This window comes from Choloepus didactylus, chromosome 4 (assembly GCF_015220235.1).
Source record: "Choloepus didactylus isolate mChoDid1 chromosome 4, mChoDid1.pri, whole genome shotgun sequence".
In the NCBI taxonomy this organism is placed as follows: domain Eukaryota; kingdom Metazoa; phylum Chordata; class Mammalia; order Pilosa; family Megalonychidae; genus Choloepus; species Choloepus didactylus.
Window position 1 is genome coordinate 19,210,458 of NC_051310.1, and position 18,350 is coordinate 19,228,807.

At 46.4% G+C, this 18,350-nt stretch overlaps 1 protein-coding gene across 10 annotated transcripts in view; it reads left to right on the forward strand.

Moving 5' to 3' along the window:
* FOXN3 (forkhead box N3) overlaps window positions 1–18,350 on the forward strand; it is a 387,204-nt gene that overhangs the window by 150,362 nt on the left and 218,492 nt on the right. For 5 of the 10 annotated variants that reach the window (XM_037832096.1, XM_037832095.1, XM_037832094.1 and 2 more), the window contains one exon: window positions 14,972–15,528. In XM_037832096.1, the coding sequence (XP_037688024.1) occupies window positions 14,986–15,528 (543 nt within the window). In that variant the 5' untranslated portion in view covers window positions 14,972–14,985. Of the gene's footprint in view, window positions 1–1,489; window positions 1,828–10,810; window positions 10,908–11,181; window positions 11,511–14,971; window positions 15,529–18,350 lie in introns of those variants that run through there. The other 5 variants (XM_037832092.1, XM_037832100.1, XM_037832099.1 and 2 more) reach the window with 4 other exon arrangements.

An 18,350-nucleotide genomic window follows, 5' to 3' on the forward strand; every position in this document is an offset into this window, starting at 1 on the left:
ACGGTATCTATGTTCAGTAGCCCTCTTCAAAAATGCTAGGCCCAAATCAAAGCAACCTGAACTAAAAAATTGTGAAGCAGCAGCCCAAGAGGTAGATTTTAAGCAGCAAGTTGCATTCTTTGATCTTGGAAATTAGATTTTGGATATTATAAATAGATGGAAGCATGAAATGGTTAAGAGAGTAGGATTTTCAGGCAAAGGAGATAGAGGTCTGTGCTGGGTTGAGTAGTGTTGCCCCCCATTCATGTCCACTCATACCTGTGAATGTGATCTTATTTGGAAATAGGTTCTTGGCAGATGTACTCAAGTTAAGATGAGGTCATATTGGATTAAGGTGGGCCCTAAATCCAATATGACAAGTATCTTTGTAAGAAGAGGCATATTTGGATGGAGCGAAGATGGGCGTGTGAAGATGGAGGCAGAGATTAGAGTTAAGCGGCATAAGCCAAGGCAAGCCAAGGATTGTTGGTAACCGCCAGGGGCTTGGAAGAGCAGGGAAGGATCCACCCTCTCTTAGCCCCTTCAAAGAGAGCTGGGTCCTGTTGGCATCTTTATTCTGGACTACCATCCTCCAGAATTAGAGGCCGGGAGAAAATAAATCTCTGTTGTTTTAAGCCAGTTTGTGTTAATTTGTTACGGCAGCTCTAGGACACCATAGGGAGTCTTAACTTTTCATCTCACCTCTAAGACTGGCTCATTACTTCACTTCTTTAGGCCTGGTGCCCTTGTCTGTAAAACGAGGGTGACAGCACCTGCCTCATAAGGAGAGTGGAAGGAAGAAATAAACAGCTTAGGTGATGCTCTTGGCATGGCGCCAAGCATGGAGGAAGCCTTCGCATAATGAGGGTTTATGTTGTTATTTATGTTTTATAATTTTGGGATTGCAATACTTGGTGTTCGCTGTTTTGACTGTTGCTGTTCAGCTGCCTTGAACGTCCTCAGGCAACACGGCCCCCACCTGTGGTCCTCGCCAGGAAAATTAGGAGGAAGGTGGCAGTCGCACAGTTTCTGGACATCCCGGGTTTCCCACCAGTGAAGGGCGGGGTGAACCCTGGCTGTCGAGACTCATTACTAGGGAAGGACCGGATGGGCGGCTGAGTTTCAGAGCAATATTTTGCCCACACCCTTTCACAGCGAGGTGCACAGAAATCCAGAAAGGAGAGGGTTGCTCAGCAGCAGAGCCTTGAATGGGATGCCATTTTCGATTTTCCCCTTTCTTTGGTTGGAGTTGGGCTTTGAAATCACATGTTGTTTGATTTAAACAACAAATGCAAGAACTCGTACACAAAGGACCGGAAGAGGGGCTTCTTACTCGGTACAGAAACATGGATAAAAGCGTGCTAAACAACCAGTTGCTGTTGGTTGGTGGCAATGAACTCTGCTATAAATATTGCAGGACTCCTCTTACTCCACTTAAAAAAAAATTACTTTGCATTTCTGAGCACAGAAATGGCTGGACTAGCCTTTAGTTCATGTGCAAGAAACTGTGAAAACGATGTGAAAGATATTCCTTAAATGGAGACAGAGCTTGGCCCAGTCTCAGGTTGAAGCAAAAGCCCCGGTCTCAGTTTGCCTTCTTTACATTAGTTCTCATACGTTATGCAAGAGCCCTGGCCCGAGACCATTAGTTTTTTCCCTGTAGTCTCGAGGTGTGTGCCCGGTGCAATTCAGCTTCAAACTTTTCTGCTTTCACTTTTGGTTAGTCAGAACCTCCATCTGGTGGTATTTCAATATGAGTGTTTTCTGCGGCTTTTCTATGGCTCCTTTTCAAAGTATTCAAAGCAGTTTAAGAATACATAATGTTCTGCGATCTGACCAAGAGCTAATGTAAGTACTTATTTGGGGACTATTTAAAAAAAAAAAAATAAGTGTTAAACAGATTTGAAACTCTTAGCTCTTACTCTGTCTTGGAAATAGATACTAAGATAAAACAGGGACTACTTATCCACATAATCATAATGCTTTTAGTAACGACCTTAGTAGCAAATAGCACAGTTTATAAAAACAGAAGAGCTAAATTTCTTGATTTAATATTAAACAGGAAACTGAAAATAGTCTGCTGCAACGTGGTGGGTTTTCAACAAACCTGCTGCTGTGTTTATCTGGGCCGAAAAGCTTAAAGGAGACATTTCTTTTATTCGGGTATAGATAGTGAATTTTAATGAAAATCTTAATCGAAATATGACCATGGGAAGCAGGTTCTGTATCGTAAGGTTTTGAAGCAACCCGTTTCCAGTAGAACTGAAGGAAATGTGGAATCAAATTAAAAACCTCTCTCAGACTGCAAAATGCTCTGCACTTTTGTTTCGCCTTTGTGCAGGGCTGTCACTCACCCGACATGTGCATATGAATATTCTTTCTGAAGACCTGGGCTTCATTTTAAGGTCAGCCTTCAATTGCTAGAGAATATAATTTGCTGCTATTTTTAAAGCATCATGATTGCTTGTAATAACTAATGGAAAAAACGCAACAGAGAAATAAATGTGTAACAGCTGTGTCTGCTTAAACTTGATTAAAGGCAGTAAAAAAAAAAGTAAACAGAAGAATGAATGTGACAATAGACGAGGGAGAGACAAGGATCCCTCTCATTGTGAAAAGTTACAGACATAACTCGCTCCACTTTGGAGGCCTGCGATGTCTTGTGTTTAAAGTTTACTTTACTGTTTGTCTTGAGTGGGATCAGTGTTGTAGTGAATAATTTATAGCCAGCATGAATGAGCTCATTAGTCACCTTTTCAGACTTTAAATGAGTTTTGTGGTTGTCATTACACGAGCCTTCTGTTCAGCCGCTGAGCGAAATGACAGTTTGGCAGTTGGCTGCCTTGTTGTCGGCAGGTCTGCGTTGGCTTTTGTATTTCCCTTTCTCACCCTGTGCTGGTCTAGTAACTCACATTTCAGAAGCCTTTTGCACCCTGAGTTTAAATGAAGAATTTTTTTTTGGGGGGGGGGAGTAAAAAAAAACAAAAACAAAATCTTTTAGTCGCGTCTGCCAGAAAGAAGGCAGCAACTAGAATGGACATTCTAGTAACTGCTGTGTATTCAGCCCCTTTGTGGCTTGGTGGGAGATACAGGTTATTCAAAAGCAGCAAGCTGGGGAGGGGTTGTGAAGCGGCGGAGCCAGGCTCTCAGACGGTGGGGGGCATTTCAGGCAAAGGATGTCACTGGAGTTTGGAGAGAGAAGGATGCTTCAGAGTAGGTTTACACTGTTATAATTCTGAACATTAACATGATGTGTACATGTGCAGGTGGATAACAAAAACTTGCTAGAGCAAATCCGCCAGGCAGGTTTCCGAGGCCAAAGAACACCACCTTTTTCCTACAGAGGGGTAGACAAGATGCTCTTTCAAGGTCCCAGCCAACACAGGGGTCCAGGATCATTGGGAGCCGCTATTACTTCTTGCCCCACTCCTACCTCTCCCCAATCCATATAATTAAGAGAAAGCGGATTGTGGTAGCTGCCTGCTTGCCATGCCCTTGGAGACTTGCCTGGGAGGCAGGTATGTGGGGCATGCCAGGAGCAGGTGGGATTTCTTTGGAACGGATATCGGGAGATTCATTCCACTGCTCCACCTATGAACCTGGCCTGGGCAGCCTCCGGCGAGCTCTGCCATTCACTCCCTGGGACTGGACCTTATTAGGAAGTCCGGGTCACAGTGGCATGCCCACCTTGGCCCCCCCCTGGGGACCACTACTGACACTCATGGTGGATGGATGCTTGCCCAGGGGTGTCTCAGCCAGGTGCCTGGACCCTGTTTTGAGGTTTCTTTGATGTTTGCTATGAGCAACAGGCACCAATGGCTGTTGTCAGCAACGTGGGCAGCACCCCCTTCCGGGATCCATATTGTTCGACAGCTGGCCTAGCCCTGTGTGAGGCATGTGGAAAAGATGCTTGGTATTCCTCTCTGGAATAAATGCCAACTTAAAAAGGACGCCTGGTTGTTTGAGGGCCAAATCTTTGAAACCAGCCAGAGTCACATGTCTTTGAGTACAGAGAAATGAGGTGCTGTCGAATGCACCCACAGACAGAGAATTAGCGATCCATTTGGGACTTCCTCTCCAGCCCTCACCCCCGATAAGATGGAGCCCTCACATGCAGCCACGCTTCACACTTTATGGGCACATTTTGCTTGCACCTGAGTTGCAATATTAAAGGCACAAGAGATACTATTTTTGGAAAGAGTGGGGGATTTCAAAACAGAAAGTGTTGGTGAATTTAGCTAATACAGTAAAGGACAAGAGACTTCAGGTTTGGCTGTTGTATTAAGTTGAATAAATTGCTCGTATCCAAATAAGAACTTTGTGTGGCAGAAAAATAGATTGTTAATATTTTAATCCATGGACTGTTTCCCAGCGAGCTCATCAAATTAGGAGCTTTCACCTTGTTTTAAAAAGACAATCTTAAAGAGAAGAATTGATTGTTTTTTTTTTTCATATCCCTCTGAAAAAGTAAAATGAGGGAAGTTATTTCTTGGCATGGTTAAGACTTTGGCAGACTTAGCCACAGAAACCCATGAGACTGTGGTACTTGGTGTACTCACCGAAGAAAGGAAAACAATAAAAGCTCTTAAAAACTTTGGAGGCGGAAAAGGCTGGATGATGCTAATTTCTTTGACTAATCTCTATAGTTTGTAAATATCAGCTTGAGAAAGGGAGACTCATAAAAAGGGGGCATATTCTTTTTCTGTTAAGCGAGTGATATTTTTGATTCCCAGTGTGCCAGATGCTGAGAGCAGCAGAGAAGTATAAGGCAGCATACTTGTCTCTCAAGGCATTTGTGATCTGTTTGGCTCTTAGTATAGCTGTATAGTTGTTGTATTACAATGATACGCTATGCCATATTGATTATGACCTAGGAGCTGAACTTTTATTTTTCTTTTGCAAGTAGTGCCTTTTCAGTTTAAAAGCCCCCTTCTCCTACCTGTCTCCTCTATAATTTCCTCATCACAGTTTAATCTTCCCTTGAGCCCCACCCCTCCCATCCTCACCTTTGACCCCGACAGGTTTTCTAAGAAGCCAAATGGATTTATTTGAATTTTCCCTTGGTTCCTTACGGAACAAACATGGCCACTCTGGAGCCAGACTGAGCAGTTGAACCCAGCTGTGAGACCTTGAGCAGGTGGCCAAACCCTCTCAGTGTCCCAGGTTTCTCAAATGTAAAATGGGATAATAATAGTACCTATTTCACAGCGTTCCGGGGAGGCTGAAGAGAGTGAGTATTTGTAAAGCCTTGGACCACCATCTGGCACCCAGTAAGTGCTGTGTGAGCGTTTGTTCGATAAATAAATGGGGTGCAAGCTCCCAGAGCGGCAGCTTCTAGGGCGAGCTCCTGTCTGCAGGGAGTATCCCTTAGAGGGCAGGAGAGGCAGAAGCAGTTCTGGCCATGCAGCCGGGCTGGGGTGGGGTGGGGCTCAGCTGGGTACAGATTTTCTATCAGGTTTGGAAAAAATAAGATATATCCACATTTAGACCCTTACAAGCATATTTTATTATAGACGATCAATCCAGAAATAGATTTGATTTGAGAATGATTTCCCTCTTCTTTGTGCCTATATAAGAATTTGTAGAAAAAGTTTGATACTCAAAACCTATAAATTGAAAGCCTTCCCTCAGCCAGACAATAGACCTTGTAAGGCAGGATATATTATTTGTTACACCTAGCAATTCTCCTGTTTGCTCAGGGCACCAGCCTTTTCAGATAGGGATCATTTTATCCCTCCTGACTGAAAAGATTTTAAAGCATTAAAAACCTTTACAAACGTATTCATTTTTTCCCAAACTCTTACTTTATGAAATGTTTGCAAATTGTTTTACACATTTAGTATATGAGGATGGGAATATGGTTCAGAAAAGGGGGAGCTTCACTTAAAACCACTGGAAAATGCAAAGGGAAGAGAAAAGAGGGAACAGAAGGCCACGGTGGCTCATATACTATACCATGGCGCTAGCCTCTTTGTTCAGCAACTTCTAATGGTTTTAAGCAATGCCCTGGTAAAATACCCTCTTAAATACATTGTTGCACATTTCCGTTCATTTATTCTTTATTTATGGAGTGTTTTCTTGCATGTCAGGCACTGGGTTAAATGCTAGGTGTACATCAGGGCATAAAATAGACACAGGTCCTGTCCTGTGGAGCTTAGGGCCTCATGGGGGGAGGCAGTCTGGTGGGGAAGTCAAGTGTTTTATTATGGCATTACCCATAAAGGGTAAATTTCCTAGAATTGGAAGTTTAGGGCCAAAGTCCATGCTCATATAAGTTTTAGCTCATTTTGTTGCACTGCCCTCTTGAAAAGTTGTACCAAGTTACATTCCCACTGACACTGGCATTGGGATGGTCATTCTTTTTAGACTGTGCACATCCAGTAGATGAAATGTGGTATCTTGATCGCTTTAATTTGCATTTCTTTCATTTATAGTGAGGTTGAGCATCTTTTTATGCACTATTGACATTTTTCCTTCTCTTTTTGTGAATTTGCCCCCTTTTTCTTTAGAGCAATCATTTTTCCCCCTCATTTAGAGTATAAATTAAAAGTATTAACCCTTTGTCATATGCATGGCAAATATTTCTTCATTTTTGGGTTGTCTTTTAACTTTATGTCCCCTTTTACTAGACACAAAGTTGAAATTATTATGCAAATATGTTGATACTTTTCTTCTGATTTATTTACTTGACGGTGCCAGGGCCCTGTTAGATATGCTTTACAGATATGAATTCATTTAAACTTCAGCACCACCCTATGAAGTGGGTATTGTTATTACCACTCCCCACTCCCACCTCTTTTTTTTTGAGATGAGGAAACTATGTAGAGAGAGAGAGAAAAGGACCTTGACTAAGACTACTCCAGCTAGCAATGGCAAAGCTAGAATATGAACCTAGTCTGTCTCTAACCATTCCGTTACACCCACTCTGGTCTCGGTTTTAGGCTGTGTGTGTCTCTGCTTATTTGCAGTTGCTTCATAAAATGCTGGCTGAGTCTCCCCCCCATCCTGGAGGGCAGTGCCACGTCTTTTATTTCTCCAGGTTCCTTCACAGTCTCCTCCACACAGCACTGGGCATAGAGGAGACAGACTCTTAATAAATACCAGTTGACCGAACGAATTGACTAAATCTGGATTCTGGATCATCAGCCCAGACTTGTGTTTATGCCCAAAGAGGAGCTGACAAGTTCTGTATTTCCATTTTGCCTCCAGGAGGCGACCTGACAAGCCCACGTTTGGCTGGGGCAGCAGAACTCATGAACTCCACTCCACTGGTGCAGCTGTACTTTCCCTTAACACACGCCTCCTTCCTTCCTCAAATAAGCCTCCCACCTTTATTCCTTCCTGGAGACATTCTAATAAACCTTTTCTCAGGCTCCACCCTTTTGAACCTGTCACGTAAACACAAGGAATGTGCAAGAGGGAAAAACCCCAAGAGGGTGACCAGAAAGCCCAAATGTGCTTGAACAAGCCTTGAAATGCACCAAGAAGTGGAGGATGCTGGGTATCTAACTCCCTTCTCCATGGAAGGGAAAGAAGTGTAGTGTGTGTGTGTGTGTGTGTGTTTGCTTGATTTTTTTTTTTTTCTTTTTTTTTTTTACCATTTCCAAATAGAATTCTCCTACTTTCTCTAAAAGAACACTCTTCTATGAACTCCTTGTCAAACCAGGATTAAGGCGTTATCTTTGACCACAATCTCTCCCTTTCTTCTCATATTCATTCGACAAATCCTCTTGATTCCTCCTCTGAAGTTCCCTTGTGCATTCATTTTTTCCAGTCTGAGTGTTCTCTAATTCAGAAAGTGTGGTCCCCTGACTATCAGCATTACCTGGGAGCTTGACAAAGATGCAAATTCTCAGGGTCTCCCCCACCCCCACCTCCTACTAAATCAGAAACTCTGGGGGTGGGCACCAGCTCTGTGTTGCAACAAGCCCTCCAGGTAATTCTGATGCAAGCTGGAGTTTGAGAACCTCTGCTCTCATGGAAACTGTCCTTATCATTAGAACATTATAGATGCAGTGGCTGATCATTGTAGAAAATTTGGAAGGCACAGAAAAACAAGAAAGCAGCAGGTACAAAAATCACCTCAGAACTCTACCACTTCAGAGTGAACCACTATTTTAATATTTTAGCATTTTTTCCCCATGTTTTTCTTAAACACAGTTGTGAAAAACATCGTCTTAATTCCCTTTTGCATGGATTACTGCAGTGCATTCTGCGTGGTTCTGCTTGCTTTGGGTCTTCCATTTGTTTTTTTCTCTTCCAGAATTCATCTTGGATCCACTATCTCCTTCATCTTTTTAAGCGTATCTCTGATAGTGCAACTTCTGGGCTCAAAAATGTCCCGTGAGTCCCCTTTGCCATTCAATTTAGTACATGTAAATGGCTCACCCTAGCATTCAATGTGTTTTGTGATATAATATTTCCACTTGTATCCTCTAAAATGTATATTCCATAGGGACAAAGACCTTGTATCTTTGGCGCCTAACACAATGCCCCATAATTGTGAAGACAGAGAAACATGCTGGAGGAAAAAAAAACACAAAACTTCAAGGGTATTGAAACTTCAAGGCATTTCTTTCCAAAGAGGAGGAACTGAAGTCACACAACTGATTAGGGGTTGACTTAGCTAGAATTCTGGTCTTCACGCTCCCAGACCTGTGTCCTCCAGCCCAGATCTAAATAGGACTACCCGATGGTCCATCAAGTCCCTAGTTAGGAAATTAGTGTTTACCAAAGTGAGTTCTAAGGTGCATGTAGGATTCTACTCTCCAACATGTTTGCAAAACATGTTTCTTCAGGAATTCTTAGAATCCAAGAGACAAGAGCATTTCTGAAAGTTCAAGGGGATATTGAGAATGGGGTTGTTCCTAAACTAATTTGACCCCTGTACCCTTTTGCCAGGGAGCATGTTCCAGAGTCAGGTTCTATGGCTTTACCAGGTGAAAGAGGCCACACTGAGCCCTCCTTTGGCGGGCAGCAAAGGTCTGGATCCCTTGTTTCAGACATAGGGAGACAGATGTGTAACCTGCTCTCCATTTCAGGCAGGGCTGGTCCACCACTTCCTTTTCAGGGTGATACCTTTTCACATCGCTTGCCACACTTGTAATGGAACAGAGAAATTGAGAAATATGAGATTTCAAGAGAACAAAAACATGCAGAGGGAAAGAAAGGTGAGCTAAACAAAGGCAGCTTACCTCACCATACCACCCCCCCCCCCAAGTGAATTCCTCTGAGACTGCCTTATGGATTCCCTTGGCCCAAGGCTTGCTTTGACTTTTAGTTCACCTAAGAAGACTGGTTGAGACACTTGCATTGGGAGTTTTAAGAATGACATATTCCATGTGCAATCATCTTGGGCTCACACACCCTCATTCCAAACTCCAAGCAAGAGGGAGAAAAACAACGTGCCACCTCTAATTAATTTAAAAGAGATTTCCAGCTTTGGTGGGAGTGTCTCTGGAAGATGGGGAGGGCTGGGAGCTAGTGATAGGAGGGTTGGTGGTACAGACCATTTCATCCTCTCCAGGCCGGCAAGGGGCTTACAGGAAGGTTTCTGGGGCCCTGGCTCCGCTGATGGAGATTCCACACCCTCTGATACACCGATGGAGGGGCGGGGCCTGCACTAGACTGAGCTGCAGGAGCCAGGGCTTCCTGCCCTGGCTATTACCAGTTCTGACCCTTAGATTCTCTGGGGTGAGGCTTCAGAGATAATCCAGTTTGTCTCTCCTACCCGCCCCTTTTGCTGATTGCCCTTGGCTAGGTCACACCGAGTACTCAGTAATAAAGGGGTGGGACTGAAAGCCCCCAGACTGCCCCGGGCGTCCTCTCAGTGGTCTGAGTAGATCTTGTCTTAGGCAATTAAGGCCTGAGATGAGTCTGAAACGCATGCCCTGGTTGAAGACTTGCCACTATCTTGAAGCTTTGTTAAGGGCAGTGTCTCTGAGATTGATTGGGGTCTCTTTATTTCTTGGAATTAAAAAAAAAAAACACCAAAAGACCTGTGGGATTTTTCAGTCCCCCCTTTGGCTAGGTTAACCCCTGTTGCAAGCCAGAGGGGTTTTTCTAAGGGAGAATGCTCCTGGCCTGCCTGCTGGTTTTCTGCAATTTGGGGATGGCTCAGAACGGCCTCGGCGGGATCATGTTGGCTCAGGGCCGGTGAGGGGAGGAGTGCTCAAGGCACTGGCTACCCGCGAGTGGTGTGCAATCATATTTTTATTTATGCCACCACCAGGGTGTCCTGTTGGACTCTCCAAAATCAGCTAGTTGGTGTGGCTTTGCAGTAGACGGCCCATTCGTTCTCTGGCGATGTTTAGAGACTGGGGGGTGGGTAGAGTGGTGGTGGCTGTGCCGTAAACGGTGAGTCGGGTTCAGGAGAGCTCAAAATGCAAAGGAGATGAGACTTGTTTTCGCTCCAGGCCTAGAGAGTTGTCTGGGCGCTGACCATAGACCCCTGGAGAGGCCCCACCGGAGTCGCCTTTAGGACCGGCCTCTGGCCCTGTAATGGCCACCCTCCCTCCCCTGGAAGACAAGCTCCCGTAGAGGACCTGAAGAAGCGGTCACCTGGGCGGCAGTGCCTTTGTGACTTTCCTCCCGGGGCAAGAGGTGGGCCCTGAGGGAGGGCTCCGAAGGGCCCCCGGGAGTCCCTCAGGGCGCCCTAAGTTGGGGAGAAGTAAAGTCGCCTCTCTCCCTCGCCAGCCTCGGCCGCCTCGTAATTCCTTTTATTTTTACTTTCGAGCCATGTAAGGCAGGCGGGATGGGGTAGGACCGTTCCCGCGACACGCTGCCCGCGGCGCAGCCCCGCCCCACTCGTGTGCCCGGAGCCGAGCGAGAAGACGGGCCGCGCGCCGCCGGCCCCACCTGCCCCCGCCGCCCACAATCGCGGCCGCCCCGGGTCGCCGGGCCCGAGCCGGCCGCCCCTGGCCCCGGAGGTACCGCAGGGGCGGGGTGTCGCGTGGCCGGGCCCCGGCGGCGCCTCGGGAGCGCCCACGCCTGGGGCGAGGGTTCGGCCGGGGCGCAGGGGGCGCAGGCAGGGGCGGCCCGGGCGGGTGGGCACCCCGCGCCGGAGGCCGCCGCCGGCCCGGCCCACGTTTTCTCTCTCTCCGACTCCCTCCGCCCTCTCCGCCGCGTCCCTCCCCTCCCTGCCTCCCTCCCCGCGCTTCCCCTCCTCCTGCCTGGTCATGTGTCGCCTTTTTTTGTTTGCAGTGGAAACAATTTCTCGCCGCTCGGCGCGCCCCGGCCCGACGCGCCGCGGCGGAGGCGAGCGGGAGGCGGGACGGGGCGGGGAGAGCGGCGGGGCCGGCGGGAGGACGCGCGGCGCGCCCGGCGGACGCCGCAGGTCCCATGCCGCGCCGCGACCCCCCGCGCCCCTGCCGCCCGCGCCCGCGGCCGCCCCCCCTGCCGCCCGCCGCCCCGGGCTCGCCCCGCGCCCGCGCGTCCTCGGCGGGGCCCCGAAGCGATGCCCGCTGGGCGCCCGCGAAAGTTTGTCGGCTCCGCTGAAGGGCAGCGGCGCCCCCGCGCCCCGCTCCGGCCAGGTGAGTTTGCGCCGAGCTCCCGCCGGCGCCCCAGCGCGTTCGGGGAGACTCGGGGTGAGGGCCGTGGGGGGACAAGCCGCCCGAGGCGTTTCTGGAGACCCTCTGGTCGCTCTGGGAAGACGAGGGACTCCGCAGTTCCTGGGCGGGAGGGGCGGGCGGGGGGCCCGGCCAGGCGCGGGGAGCCGAGAACACCGAGCAGAGAAGTTGTTGGGTCCGAAGAGTTTCCTGCCCCGATGTTCAGGCGGCTGCCCCGTGCCTCGATTTCCCCAGAGACGCCCGAAGGAACAGAGTTGGTATTGTCCGCAGGGGACGGGATCCCCGCCGATCCGACCCGGGGAAGGGGTGCCGATCGTGGGGAGACCCCAAGATGAGAAACGGGCTCCTAACAAAGATCCCCTCCCCCCCAAACTGTGCAGGCTTGCCAAGGCAGTGAATGTCTCCCGAGCCCCCTGAGGCTAGACCCCCTCCTCAACCCGGCCCCCTCTGAAACCCTCCTTGGGCCCTGGATAAGTTGGGGGACGGTGGGCTTTTATTGATTTGTTTTAAAGGCTCGCCGCGGTGCGGCCAGTAAAAGGTTTATGACATCTGACGGGCAGTGAAGGTATGCGAGCTCCCAATTGCCCTGTATACGGGGAGAAGAGCAGTTTCCCCGTTGCCTGGCAACACCGCTGATTGACGCGGGACGCAGCCAATCGCCGCTCCCGCAGGTCCCCTTGAAATGTTTTTGACAAGTACAGTAGACGCGAGTGAAGCGCGTGCCTGCGTGCGCGCGCGCGGTGGGGCGGGGTGCAGGGTGGGGGTTCCGACTTCCCAGCCGGGCCTGGGGAGAATTTCTCAACTTTTTAAAGTTCACATCGAACATCTGTTCAGTCCTGGGCCAGTAATGTCTTTGTCAGTTATTTGGGAGACCACATAGCAGGCAAGAAACTAGCTTTCCTGCTGCATTTTCTCCGTTTAACAGAAAAAAAAAAAAAAAAAAAAAGATAAAACACAGCAGGTCACTAAAAACAAGCAAACAAACAAACAAAAAGAGAGGTTACGTGTAGGAGGAACGTAACCAATAACAAACGAAAAGTTGTAAGGAGGTCACTAGTGAACGGTTTACGTATGTGTTGGAGCATCCTATTGGCAGCAGGTTAGAAAATGTTTGCTTAACTGCAAGGCTCACATGATCGGACTCTTTTTTTTCCCCTCTAAAATAGAAGGAAAAAAGATTTGGCTAATTATGTAGTTAGAGTGTATAATAATGGAAAACTCCTCGGCTGTGGTTTCTGGGAACTGCTTTTTAAATGGAACTGTAGAGATCAGCTCTTCATACTGTTGCTATAAAATGTGGGATTTATAGGGATGCAGTTAACAGTTGGAAGGCTGAAACACAAAGACAAATGATCTAAGCGTTCTGGACCCCAAGTAACCCTCTTTTCTTGACAATGCCATTTTTCTAATAAAACCATATTGCTGGCAGTTTGTTTAAAACAAAAGAAAACATGGAGAATAGCGTGTTAGTTCCTTTGGGAAGCTCCTGACAAATAAGCAAATTAAAAAGAAAGAGCAGCGTGTTGTCATAGCAACAGTGCAATTAAATTACTTTACTGTCAGCCATGATATAATTTTCCTGTTTGGAAGCTCAGGAGACATAAAACTTTCATTTTGAGCTAAAGTTGACTTCATTGGTAGTTGTTCTCCTTTGTACTGTTCTGCGTGGATCTTCCTGGTTATCAGAAAATTAGGTTTTCTGATGGGATCTGAGGAAACTTTGAGGGTGATCAGCCTAGCTTTGAGTCTTCCATAAAGAAGTTAAAAACAGTATCAGGCTGGTCTGTGTCATATCCCCAAACCTAACAAAACTAGCTTATTTTTTTCTTCAAAATGTATCATGTACTACTCAGGGTAGCTTCGTTATTTGACAGAAAGAAATATTCCCTGTGGATGAATGAGAGGCAGCTGAGCTGCCCTGCCTCAGGCAGACTTGTGAATTTTGTCTCCTTAGAAGTTGGCTGAATCACAGCAGTTTCAGTGAGCAGGTTTTGTCTGTCTACCTTTTGGTAAAGAGGATGCAATTCCTGGGTGCCCCTGGCTGGCTGTATAGTGCCCACATCTTGCTTTCTAGAATTCTGTTCTGGAACTTCCCAGTTGAAGTGGCGGTTAGTTTAGACTGGGGAATACTGGACCTCTAGAGCTTTGAAATGATCATGACTTTGCTTTTGATATTGTTCTTTCTTTTCTCTGGATAGATTGTCTGATATTCTCACCTAGGGTGAAAACTCCAAAACAGACAGTTTCTTAAACCAAGCACATTGTTTTTGAGCTACAGAGTTGGAGACCTTTTTCGTTACCTTTACAGTTCCTTGTATCTTACACTGAATGCTAGAAGGTTGAACATATTTGCATCTGCATGGGTGCCTCTGTTTGTGGACTGCCCCCCCCAATTTTTTTTTCTCCTCAGATATTATTTTACTCCCTGTTATTTATGTCATTAATAAAAACGGGGTTGCGGATGGAGGGGGAATTCTTGTAGCCACCTTTGTTGAATTTGCCTTCCTGCCTTGAAGCTGCCAGTTGCTCTCCTGACTTTTTTCACCAATTCTAATTTCAGTTGATGGCTTGTCTTCACATTCCGATTTGTTTATGTGGTGCCTGAAGTTACTGGCTCTTGCTTGGTGGGAGTAGTGTCCCACTAAAATTGAACGTACTTCTTCCAGTTCGAATTCACAGAATTCCTTGTCATCACTCTTTAGACTTGCCAAATGTGACGAAAGTTGCATAGTTTTTGATCATGACTTGTGGGCCAAAATTAAAATGAAACACTACAAATCATTTCTCTCTGTGGCCATAGTTTTCATTCCAGGGCAGTTGCGATGGTCTTCAAATGGAAACAGCTTAACTTAGTCTGAAACAACTGGTCTTAAACTTACAGTTGCTCTCCCCCCCACCTCTAAAGATAAATGTATGTAAGCAGTGGAAATACAAAGTGACAGGAATTGGACATTGTGATTATTTTGTAGTGTTTATCACGAGGCTTCAAAGAATTTTCCATGTGTATGCATTCATGTGGTATTGATGGGAAAACTGAGGTATCCAGAAATAACTGATTTTTCCAGGGTAGCAGGGAGAGTCTTCCTAGAGCAAAGGCATGACATTTCCCATTCCTTTTACGATATATTTGCACACTGAAGGTGCTGCAGACATTTTCAGTCTTGACCTGTAGAAGGAGCATCGGGTCACTGTGCTGTATGAAATGGCGTGGACCGATTTTACTTACACACTAGGACCTGTGTGTGCTAGAGTTTTGGGTTTGTGTTGCTCAGTGTGGAATCACGAGGTGGGGGGGTGTTCTGCCTTGGTGGGGATCCTTAGAGGTGGCAGGGGGCTGGGGGAGGGTACGGGAATTAGGAGGGCCCGAGCTGCCTTTCTTTTCTGGGTTTCCCCAACTCATCTTTTCTTTGTAATATGTTTACCAGGAGCCTTCACGTAGATGGGTCCAGTCATGCCTCCCAGTAAGAAGCCGGAAAGCTCAGGAATTAGTGTTTCCAGTGGACTGAGTCAGTGTTACCGGGGCAGCAGTTTCTCCAAGGCTCTTCAGGAAGACGATGACCTTGACTTTTCTCTGCCCGACATCAGATTAGAAGAGGGGGCCATGGAAGATGAAGAGCTGACCAACCTGAACTGGCTGCATGAGAGTAAGAACTTGCTGAAGAGCTTTGGCGAGTCGGTGCTCAGGAGCGTCAGCCCCGTGCAGGACCTGGACGATGACACCCCCCCGTCGCCTGCCCACTCGGACATGCCCTACGATGCCAGGCAGAACCCCAACTGCAAGCCCCCCTACTCTTTCAGCTGCCTCATATTTATGGCCATCGAGGACTCCCCAACGAAGCGCCTGCCCGTAAAGGATATCTACAACTGGATCTTAGAACATTTTCCGTATTTTGCAAATGCTCCTACTGGGTGGAAAAACTCAGTGAGACATAATTTGTCATTGAATAAGTGTTTTAAGAAAGTGGACAAAGAGAGGAGTCAGGTAAGCCTTCTGTGTCTGGAATACAAGGGTTTTTGTTTTTGTTTTTTTGTTTTAAAATAAACATTTTTATCCACTAAAAATATATATATATTTAAGGAGTATAAATTCACCCATAGAGAAGTAGCAGTTATAAATGGATAATTTTACTTTATTTAATTCATTGTTAGATGATTGTAAACAGCTTCCCTTAAGTCTATTAAAGACTGTTTTTAGTATTCGTGTTGCATTGCGGGGTTTCCACTATAGCATCTGTATGGAAGCATGGCACAATGATTTGTAGACTTTAATTGGTTCTCAATATCATTTTCACATGTGGATAGGTCACTTTGATTTTAGAGTCCAAGCAAAGATCTGTATTCCAAGGGTAGCCACTCACCCTGAGTTTATATATATATATATGTATATATATATATATATATATACATATATATATATAATTTTTGAGGAAAATTGCCATCAAAGGCTAGAGAAAAATTGCATTTATTTTCTTTCTGAATATTAACTTGGAGAAAAGCAACCTCTCCAATATTCTGGAATAAATGGACAGTAATGGACATTGGGAGGACATTTAGGGTAGTTATGGACTCCAGCAGCAAGCAAACAAAGTGATGAGTTGTCCACATGACTTTCTGTAAAGCAGGCATGCCAAATGTTTGGAAACTTTGAAGCTCCCTGGGTAAGAACAAGGTGCACAGGGTAAAGGTTCCTATTAGGAACTAACTTAAAAAAAAAGTTTGGTAAGTGATTATACTTTTGTCTTCAAAGCCTTAGCTTGGCTTTATGGTCAGCTAAAACAAGATGGTCTTAATGATTTGCTTTGTACTTCTTTTAAGGAATGTAATGGTTACTGTAGAAAATAGGATTGACCATTGGAAGTAGAAAACAAAGTTGTGATCTAACTTCAAGTTCTGAAATGTAATAGAGCTACAGTTAAAATACATTGCAGAACATGTCTCCTCCATAAGTTCTTGTGTTACTGTCTTTTCCAGCTTTGCTTTTTGTGTTGATAATGCTGCTGTGTTGAGTTGGTGTTCTGCTCTTCACTCTTTTTAAAGGTCAGGTTTGGTCTCTGGACCAGTGCTGTGTGGTGTCAGCTGCTCTGCAGGGTTGGGACCTTTTACTTTCTTTCTGTCCAGAAACACATTTCTTCTTAAAGTAGAATCTTGGGCCTGAGAAAATTCCACTTATCTCTGGCATGGAAGAGTACAGATAGGAAGCTGCAGAGCCATATTTCTTTCTCCTTGTTTGGACTGGACGTGTTTGTCTGCACACACTGTTCACCCAGAGTTTTTGTTCAAGAGGAGTGGGGATGTGCTGGGCAGTGCAGAGACTGGGCTTGGGGTGGGCTGTGCCTGGGCTGAGGAAAGAAAACGCAAAGGAGCTTTGCCTTTGATGACGGGAGCAGTGGACGCCTGGATCGGGTGTGCAAGTGTGAATATTCATAACTGTTCTGGCTCCCTCCTTCCCCAGGTTCTTATTTTTAAGCAGTCGTAACAGTCAAAGTGCATTGCTTCTAATCGGAGAGAGGAAGTTCTGTGATGGTGAAGTCCTGTGTTGTCACAGCTGTCTGCTCACCTTCCTTCTCTGCTCACCCTTTCCAGGTATTTAGAGACCCACCTGACCCATCGTTCTTTGAACTTAGAGAAGATTCCCTGCTCCCCTTTAAAGATCCAAATCTGTGGTGGGTTCTCATGGCAAGAAAGGGAAAATCTTAGGAAGCAATTCCAGAGTTGGAAGGTAGAGAAGAAAGTCCTGTTCAGATTCCCCAAAGCCAGATGTCGCTGATAAAGCAAAGAACGGGGCTTTTGGTTTGGTGTGAAACGATTCTGCAAGTCACCACATGCCTGTGTGTCTGTACTCCTCGTAATGCCGGTGCACTTAAAAATACTTTAGCAAATGACACTCTGAAATGTTAAATAAGACCAACCCAAAGTGTGCAGAAGGACTTGGGAGGATTGTTCGGAGGCATTATAAATCACAAGGAGGTGCTGGATGGGGTGGGAGTGTGGGGCTCCATCTCTCCACCCTCTTCCCACTGAATTCTGAGAATCATGCCTTCCAGACCTGACATTTGGCAATCCAAATAAACACATATATGGCCTGTTGAAAGGGGATGGTTTTAAGGACTGGAGATTGTTAACCTTCTGAAATGTTGAGTTCTGACTTCCTGGTCGTACTGACCTGTGTGACATGTTTCTGATCAAATGCTGGTCTGTTTGGTGGTTGGGAGTTTGTGATGCTGTGAGAGTAAAGCAAGGAGTGTGAGTTTTCCTCTTCCTCCTCTTTCCCTGGCTCCCTGTGGGGCCAGCCAGTGGCCTCCCAGGAGACTGAGACACCCAGATCCATCCATGTGGGGCTTTCTCCTGTGGCTCTCTGGGCGAAGGGGAGGGCAGTCCCCTTGATTCTTTGCCCAGTAACAGCTCCTCGGCTCCACAGGTAAACTCTTCCTGGGGGATTTTACCTGGCAGTAGCTCCTGCACTGTCTGCTTCATCCCAGTGATGAAATGCCCCCAAATGTTGGTGAGAAGTTTACTGGATGAAGGGGAGGTTGGAAGCTAAAGGGAGCTTTGCAAGATGTATGTCCTGAGTTAGCCATTCCATTTTTGAATCTCCATTTAAAAGTGAAGAACACAGGTAAGCTTGACATAAGTGAGAATGTGAGATTCTGTGTCATTCTTGTCCCTGAGGGGTTGGAACACTCTGTGTGACCAGGGTATTGGAGAGGGAATGGCCTACATTGTATCAGATTCACTGGTGGTATTGAAAAAACAGTGACCATTTGGAGGATCCTCCCTGGAGACTCTGGTTCAGTAGGTCTGAGG